The sequence below is a fragment of the Anopheles marshallii genome, chromosome 2 (assembly GCF_943734725.1).
Source record: "Anopheles marshallii chromosome 2, idAnoMarsDA_429_01, whole genome shotgun sequence".
Taxonomy (NCBI): domain Eukaryota; kingdom Metazoa; phylum Arthropoda; class Insecta; order Diptera; family Culicidae; genus Anopheles; species Anopheles marshallii.
The window spans coordinates 83,647,324-83,656,299 of NC_071326.1; the positions used below are offsets into that span (position 1 = coordinate 83,647,324).

The 8,976-nt window shown below is 48.2% G+C and overlaps 1 protein-coding gene across 1 annotated transcript; it reads left to right on the forward strand.

Annotated features, from left to right (window-relative positions):
• Nucleotides 1-6,565: 6,565 nt before the first annotated feature.
• On the forward strand, nucleotides 6,566-8,521 carry LOC128707014 (leucine-rich repeat-containing protein 15-like). Its single transcript, XM_053801958.1, has one exon. The coding sequence runs from the start codon at nucleotides 6,566-6,568 to the stop codon at nucleotides 8,519-8,521; it is 1,956 nt and encodes a 651-aa protein (XP_053657933.1).
• Nucleotides 8,522-8,976: the final 455 nt, after the last annotated feature.

An 8,976-nucleotide genomic window follows, 5' to 3' on the forward strand; every position in this document is an offset into this window, starting at 1 on the left:
CCACACGGTGAGGGCCCATTAATCATGCACAAAATGAGCCCAATAAATTAGAACAAAATGTTCTGGAGCTGGGATTGATTTTTATTTTCCAGTTTAAAGCTGCTTTCCCCAGAAGCAGAGTGATTTTGATGATTTACATAGGGTGTCTTCGTATTAGTGCATAAAAATATTAAAAAAAAAATATCTATTTAAAGAAAATGACTAAAAAACAGCAAGAAATCAAAGTTTATTACAATACTTAATCGAAAATAATAGACAACGCGTGAACTAGATACGATAACCTGAATAATTTTACTTAGATTTCTTTTGAATTTGATTGCTTATCTACTCAGAATAAACGACAAAGGATGATGAACCTTCAGAACCAAACAGAAATACAAGCGAGATACACGAGTTTCATAAGCAATCATAATATCACAATACGAATATTATCTTCCGTGAATGCTTGCTTCTTTTGAGATCTTCATCAGGCAAGCTCTCCCCGCAGTAGCTTTAATTTAAGCACAATGTGTACCACTCCAGCTCAATGTTGCTAAAGTCACCATCGGCAAGTAGTGCCAGAACGGGGCAAAAGAGCAAATGCCAAAAATAAATCACCCTCACTCATCTGCCTCCCAATCGCCACCGATGGCGATGGCGGAGTGATGATGAGTTTTCTGTTGATTTATTGGCCAAAGCGGTGTGAGCTTAATTGCTTCACGCTACCGACGCTGCCAACTACTTCATCAACCAACGTTCGCGTTTAATCCAACGCGCGAAAAGCGATTATGATCGAAAAGGGTTTGGCTACCCTCATGTAAGAGATCGTTCGAAAGAATGATGCCTAGGTTGATGTGATCACCTGTGTACTGGACGCTGGACTTCGATTCTTGCGCCCGAAACGACATGGAACGAATCGGAACTATTCTCAACACCCGCCGGCAACCCCATTGCAACACGTCGTGTATTTTGGAATCTCATCAAAGTAAATGGAAAAAAACAAAACGGCATCACTTCCCATCACGCTGAGAAGGAAACTACCGAGCTAGAACGAAAGTAATGAGCAACGTTATAGCGCATCAAACGAACAGAAGGCACGAATCGGATAGGGAAAGCTTCCGTAATGTTGTCCCGTACCAGCACCTTCGGACAGGGTGCCGATAAGTACGGCAAGAAACCAGCAGAAGATCACTTCACACCATCCAATTTCCTCAACAATTAAAATATTTTCACCCCGAACTCCGTGCGGGGCTCCCAGACAGATAATGAAGAGGAACGGAATGATCATGCGGGTTTTCCCTTCCCGATATCGCTGATGCGCTTTCCCTGGTTGGGTGGGGAAAATTAATTTCACGGATCGGAACCAAGATCACAAGCGGAAGAATGATGGTCACAGGTTCTCAGCCCCGCACGGCCTTATCTAATCAGCCGTCTCAGGGAAACTGCCTGCGATCGTGAAGACAGTTAATGTTTTCCTTTGCCTCTTTATGTTCTGCTGATTGTTTTCTTCGCCCAGGATGCATTCTCGTTGACCCCTGGGAGAATGTTCTAAGTTAGCTACCCGGTTACAGCAGGGGTGCAGGCGCGTGAGAGTCTGAGAGACGATTTGAGAAAGCGGGAAAACTATCATAAAAGGAGATAAACAACACAATTTAACCTCGCGGGATGATCATTTCCCTCGCAATCCCGACGGCAACCAGCAACCTGTAATGAGTCTGTACCTGCATTACTCCAGCTATGATGGGGTCTCGAATGAGAAAATGATCTTGATGGTCGGACATTACTTTTCATGGCCGGTTTCTCAATATTGAACGTACCTTTACTGGCTGTACTTCTGTTTCATTTCAGCATCGAACCACTCTCGATACATTGTAGTGTTTCGAGGGCGAAAACATTCAGTGGCAGCAATAAACTAGTACACGCATTGCTACAATAAACATAACCAGTACAACGTGTTGGGAACCGAACCGTCCGGCAGCGCAACATAATGGGCACCGTTTAGGAGACGGGGCAAACGGCAAGAGCAACCCAATAAAACAAATGGTACGTTTTCGGCAGGGCAAGTTGAACTTAACCTTCGTGGAATGAAATGCTCAACTGCCGACCTGGCAAACAAACTTCACTATTCATATCTTAATTAATTTAATTTTATGAAAATTCGCTCCCATCGTATACCGGACGCCGTGCTGGAATGAGAAATTCCTAAAAAAAAAAACGATCCGAGAGAGCACCGTTTAAGGCTGTTGCATGCGTTGCCTTTTTATGTCTTGGGATTCTTGTGAAATAGTGAGAAATGTTTTAGCTGACTGACCAAACTTAGGGAAGACACCGGGAATGGAATGATACCCTCTGTTTTACAAAGCAACCCCCTCCCCTATCATATCGTGCCTAACGCACTCGCCGTTTACATTCCTGCATGGTCAATCGAATCCCTTTTTTCCAGCATTGGTGAGAATAGGGCTCATTAAATATTCATACGATTCCCGAATCAATTAAAACAATTCGGGCACTATCGATTGCTGCCGGGCGCCCGGGGAATCGAACTTCTAGCGGTACGGTACCAGACTACGAGTCCCAGTCGATGGTTCAGTCCTGCCAGCAGACGGTCGGTATGCGAAAAATGGCACTAATCTAATCATGATTTTCAAACTTTCCGATTTCCTCGATCGTCGTGCAGGAGCGAAGTGGATATAGCTTGCCTGCGATTGCCATTCTACCACTGCCCTTCATCATCTTTCTCGAAACACGGGCGGGGGTTCTCGAGTTTCATTAGGCTGCAGTGTGTGGTGAGATTTGTCTGCGTTCGAAAAACTCGTACCCAAAATGTCCGAATGACCCGTCGCTGTTTTCGCTGTACGGTTCTGTATGTTCCGTGTTCCGGGGGAGGTCGTTTCAAGATGGGTTAGCTGCTAGGTGGTTCGATACGTTGAGACGAGAACCTTTTTCCCGCGTCCGTGTGAGAAACTCCAACGTGAAGGTGGCACTCGGGTGGTGGTTTCGGAACCGATCGGAAATAGCTATCAATACCGATAGTCATTGGCCGGATGGAGTTTAGATTATGCGGATCGGGTGAGTGGCTGTTTCGGTGGTGGTGGTGCCGGAATTGGAAACACGCTCCCAACACCTGCGGGCAGTGGGAAATGATTTTTGGCCAGTCATTGGAAAGGTGTGCGGCCAGGTCGATTGAGTGCGTTTCGCGTTCCATCAGGGTCAGGTCCGTACGGTCAGGTGTATGTGTGTGTATATACGCTTGATGAAGTTGTCTTAGCGATGATGAAGTTGATTGCGACAGTGGCAAGGAACGGATCACCCGGCGCAAAAGGGCTTTTGCAGCAGACATGTTTGAAAAGTTTTCATAAACATTCGAGTGAGTGTTTGGATCATCAAAATTGATCCAACCGGTAAGTGTATCTGAAACGGGATTGATAAAAAGGATGACTTGTTTCTTCGCTGTCAAGCAACTGACTGGAACTCTTCACGACCAGACTGTGCACGGTTGAGGGTTACAAATTAGTGAAGGTGTTATTAAAATTGATACCGCATGATGAACAAGAAGTCTTTGAGCGTTTTGGTGCGGGGAAGATGAGAAGGATGTACATTGTTTACGTTTATTAGGCATATAGAGATGATATTTGTTTTTCTAGCCCGTTGATGTGTCCAGGAGTTGTTTAAGAGTTTACAATAAATATTAAAATAATCTACTGATTAGAATATTAGTTATGCTGAGGAATAACTAATTTTGATTTTATTTTACAATTAATAAAACATAAATCAAACATCTGAAATGCTAGTCTTGTTCATCGTCTTCTTCGGAGGCATTAGATCTTCGAAGGTTTTCATTGGTACGGGTGGGATTTTGGTCCGGTTCGTTCGTGTGAAGACCGACGCTTTTTCCATCATGCCACCGGCTCCAATGTCAAATATTAACAAACAAACATCAGTGATGTGCAGACAATAAAGTGGGTAAATGTATGTATGTATATGTATGTATGTATGTATTGAAAATCTGATGTTTAAAGATATAAGTCAAACAGAAAAAAATATTATGTACGAACAATTTTTTTAAATGGTGTTGAATTTTAACTGAAGGTCCATAAGATAATTCGTTTAAAGAATTTTTAGTAAAGAAAATACAAGCATAAGAAAATATCGCCATGGCTGGAAGTGATTTATTTCTGGTCGCAAGTCTGTGTACGAACGTGAAAGTTAAATCTAATTTCCAATTTCTACGTTCAACTTTTCCTTTGCTTGCCATTTTCCACTTCATATCACGCTTTTCAGCCGTCTGCATGTGTGTTTGCCTTGATTGCAAAAATGAACTTCCGTATCGTACCAGCCCGGGCGCATCGGTTACGGTCGAGACGGAATCAATTTTTCCGACTAAAGTTTTCCACGTATTGCCCCCTGGAGCAACCGATGACCATTAATCAATGCGCTGGGGAATAATATTTCTTGTTGATCGACACTTTATTTGTTTTTGGCTAGTGCTCCGGTCTGGCTAGCAGGCTGCAGCAAGGGGTAATACCGATCAAGATTCGCGATATGCTTCGGCCTGCCGGCCCGAAACAGCGTGCAACACCAAAAATGCAAGAAAACCATCCTGCATGGGAATGTCGGACGTCTTCGGGCATGGGGAGAACCACGCTCCCAGACGACACATTCCCGAGACGGTACCATCATTTTCACATAATTCACTCCCGTCCAGTCCACATTAGCTCCCGGTGTCTGTGCATTTCGAAAAAAACACGACGTTTAGCAACTGCCAACCATGTTTCGGAACAGCCCTGGTTCAAGGCGGCATCACCTTTTGACGCACACACTCACACGGCGATGCGTTTCAAATCGCGGCAATGTTCTTTGTGTCTGGGGCGTAAAGTGGCGCTACGCGGTTTGCTGTTCTTGGAAAATTCTTGGAAAATTCCACGTTGTGACGCGACACCCTTGATGTGAGTGGGGCGAGCAAAAACCTCCATAGAGAGAGGCCGATTAATAATTGCCCTTTGCGGTGTTTTTTCGCTTCGCTACAGGTTCACAGCTAGTTTTGTAGGTTTCCAACCAATGTCACGGCGTCGGCAATGGGAACGCTCCGTTTTCCACGACGTACACTGCTCGTCTTGAGCGGTGAGCCTAAATTTAGGTTTTGCCCACCAGTTTCGCGAAGGGTTTTCCCTTTTTAGGCAGAGAGCGGGCCAGAGCGTGTTTGGAAAAGGTCTCTGAGAACGCTACACCGGAGCCACGAGCGAAAAGAGAAAATTCAAACAAATGAAAATGGTGAGCAATGAGTTCCTCCTTTTTGGCTCTCCGCAGCTGGTTGAGTGGGTTTTGTTTACACATTCTCTTTCCCCCGAAATTACACGCCGAACAGGGGCACAACGAACGAGAGATTTATGCTGACAGCATAAAACCGTGAGAGCAAACTTTTATGCTGCAAGCTCTTTCACCAGTGAGTGCCCGGTCGCTCATTTATCGTGATGCTTCTCCCGGATGCTGCCGGACGAGCGTGAGCGCTTTTATGCTGTGAGAATGAAGGCGCATCGAAGGGAAAATCTCACGCTCACCGCACGCATATAACGACCGGTTTGTATTAGAAGCAGAAACCGATAAAAGCAAGCGTATGTTGCTGAGTGACCCGCAGTCAAAATATATCATCCGAACGGGAACGTGTCGGTCGCACGGTCGCGGAAAATCTTTGCCACAAAACTTCGTCAAGGGCGCATTTTCCCATACGCCCCGATATCGCGAACGGTCATTAAAATCGTATTACCAATGCAAAGTTACAGTGTGAGATACTTTGGACAAAAATATCATAAGTCATCACGCTACTAGTTGGATGAGACATCGTTAAGACTGGAGTTTTTAGATCTATTTCCGGAAGATAAAAAACAAGTTCACTTCCCAAAACCCCCCAGGTCGTACGTTCTTATCTGCCGTTCACGTTCGTGTACGTTATCGACCCTGAAGGATTTTGTGACACCAGCTCGCCTGACGACAAGCGGGAAAGCTATATACATAGGCTGCGTATATCTGTGTGTTTGTGTTTACGTCTCTACGGAACTAATGCCTAAAATTGTGTCGAGCCCGGTGTGAATTGAGACTGGAAATTAAGGGGCACCGGTCTTATCATCCTGCGGAAACTGTTGTCAGCACGAAACCTCTAGGCGACTGACAGAAACATATCAAGGAAAATTTTCACCAACCCGTAAACGTTCTCGGTGCTGTGTGCGCGCGCTTTCACCGTAAGTGCTACCGGGTGACATTACGGTTGAATATTTTACGTGTCCCTTTTGTGGCCAAGCCAACACCGCAAAAAAAGTGCCTTCTCCTGCAAAAGCGCGTATGAGTGGTGTGTGGCATCTGTGCGTGCGTGCGTGTCGTGTCGTGACGTGAGCCCATAACTTTGGAGCCCAAGGCCGTTGATTGGCTTTCGCGGCTTTCTCGAGAGTTCTAAAATTTGTGATTCCCATATTTGAGTAAGCGGTGGCCGTGACGTTAAGAAGTCGAGCCCTATGCATGCGTTTGCGGTCCGCTTGTGACGGTGGTCTGAGGGTAACACAGTGACACAGTGGCAACCATTTTGTGACCGACAATGAAGAGCCAACTGGTAGGACTATTGGTGCTGGTAGTGGCGACCGTTGGTGCGGTTTCGTACTGTCCCAACCGGTGCGTCTGTGACGACGAGAAGCTGCACGTGACGTGCGGCGAAGGTGAGCTGGATGTGCTCCCGATCGCGCTCAATCCCTCGATCGGCCGGCTGGTGATAAAGTTCAATCGCATCAAATCGATCGACTCGTCGATACAGTTCTACACCGAGCTGACGATGCTCGATCTGAGCTACAACCATCTGCTCAGCATCCCCGAGCGGATCTTCATGTACCAGAAGAAGCTGCTGCAGCTCCATCTGAACAACAACAAGCTCGGCGCTGTTACGAACCGCACGTTCGGCGGACTCGATGAGCTGCGGGTGTTGAATCTGCGCGGCAACTTTATCGATGAGATTGGTAGCGAGATGTTTCGAGCGCTACCGAAGCTGGAGGAACTGAACCTGGGTCAGAATCGTATTGCCACCCTGCACGCTAGTGCCTTCGATGGGTTGGCTAATCTGCGAGTGCTCTACTTGGACGACAACTCCATCAGCACCATCCCAACGCTCTCGCTAACACCGCTCAAGGGGTTGGCCGAACTGTATCTCGGCACCAACTCACTGTTCCGCGTGCTGCCGGGTGCTTTCGAGGGGCTCACGCAACTTCGCCGGCTAGACATTCACGGTTCGATGTTGGTTAACATCACCAGCGAAACGTTCCGCGGTTTGGAGAACATCCGCTCGCTAGACATCTCGGACAACCATCTACTGAAGGTGCCCACCGTGCAGTTGAGTGGGTTGAAGCGCCTCGAAGATCTCACCATCGGCCAGAATGACTTCGAAGTAATCCCCGAGGGTGCATTCTTTGGGCTGTCCAACCTAAAGTCGATCGACATCTCCGGTGCACTGAACCTGCGCCAGATCCAGTCGGGTGCATTTTCGGCCAATCCCAACCTGGAATCGATTACCATTGCATCTAACAAGGAGCTACAAGAGCTGGACGAGGGTTCCTTTGCGGGACTTCCGCACATCCGCAAGATATCGCTGCGTGACAACAAGATCGCCACCTTCCACGAGGAACTGCTGCCGTGGAAGCATTTGGTCGCGTTCGATCTCACCGAGAACCCGCTCGTTTGTGACTGCAATGTGCTGTGGTTGCGGAACTTGCTGCAGCGCCAAAATCCGGAAACCGAAGAAGACGCCCAAATTGTTTGCAACGGCCCGGACCGGCTGCATGGTGAGTTGCTGCGCGAGCTGACGGCGGATCTGCTCGGCTGCCAGCATCTGCAGTCGAAAGAGCGTGCCATTTTCGGTGCCATCATTGTTGCATCGGCCGCTAGCGTCACGACACTCGTGCTGATAGTGTACCGCCTGCGGCATCGCATCCTGGACCTACTCCGGCGGATGGGCTGGGGCGGAAGCAATAAGCGGGCCACACTGCACGAGGAAAAGGACGCCGAGGTGCAGAAAACGCTCGGCGAGGTGGAGTACCATCAGCCGCACTGTAACATCTACACGTACAACTACCACCCAGCGTACAGGAACTATCAGCATCCGTTCGGTGGGCAGTACACGCTACCGTATCCGCACTATCAGTCGCACAGTGCCGCTTCCGCCTCGGGTGGGCACGGGGCAGTGACGACGGCTACGCTGCAGCAGCAGCCACACCACATCCACCAGCACTCGGGCCCGAACTCGATCGTAGCCGTAACCGGTAGCTACGGTGGTGGACAGCAACCCCAGCCGCATCATCACCATCAGCAGCCACCGCTGCCCCAAACTCCCAAGGGTACACTCAGCACCTCCTCGTCGACCACCTCCTCATCCACGTCCTCGTCGGCCCTTTCGTCGACCGGGTCGACCGTGTCCGGTGTGTCGGCCCAAACCCAATCCTCCACGATCTACTCACCGCAGTACGCGCACCACATATACGAGGTGCCAAAAAATATGGCCGACACCTAAGCGGCGGAGAGAGGGGATAGATTTCGCACACGCACATGTATCACAACCACATACCCACAAGATACACCTCTACACCGTTTTACACCTAGCCAAACGTACACACTACCCAGCACTAGCAAGCTCCTTCGTGAAGATAACGCGTATCAACTCACCAAAAACAAAACAAAAACTCACCACTAGTATCTACGGTACTCACACAAGTTAGTATTAACTGCAGCGTTGTTGTTAGGATGGGATGGCCGTCCGGGCCAGCCTGGGAGTAAAGTTCGGCCGGAGATTCGGCATTCATTATTGATGGCATCCCGCGGGAGGGTGCGAACTCGCCCGCCCATTCGGAGGGGTGGTTGAGCATTACGATGAGTCATATCGCGAGGAACTCGTTCATCGCTAGGTTTAGAGCGGGACGTACATACGTTACACCTTCGGTTCAAGGATATTCATCAAGTTTTCAAAGG

Bases quoted from the DNA above. Each gene is read 5' to 3' on its own strand.
- LOC128707014 (XM_053801958.1), top strand. From the start codon at position 6,566: ATGAAGAGCCAACTGGTAGGACTATTGGTGCTGGTAGTGGCGACCGTT.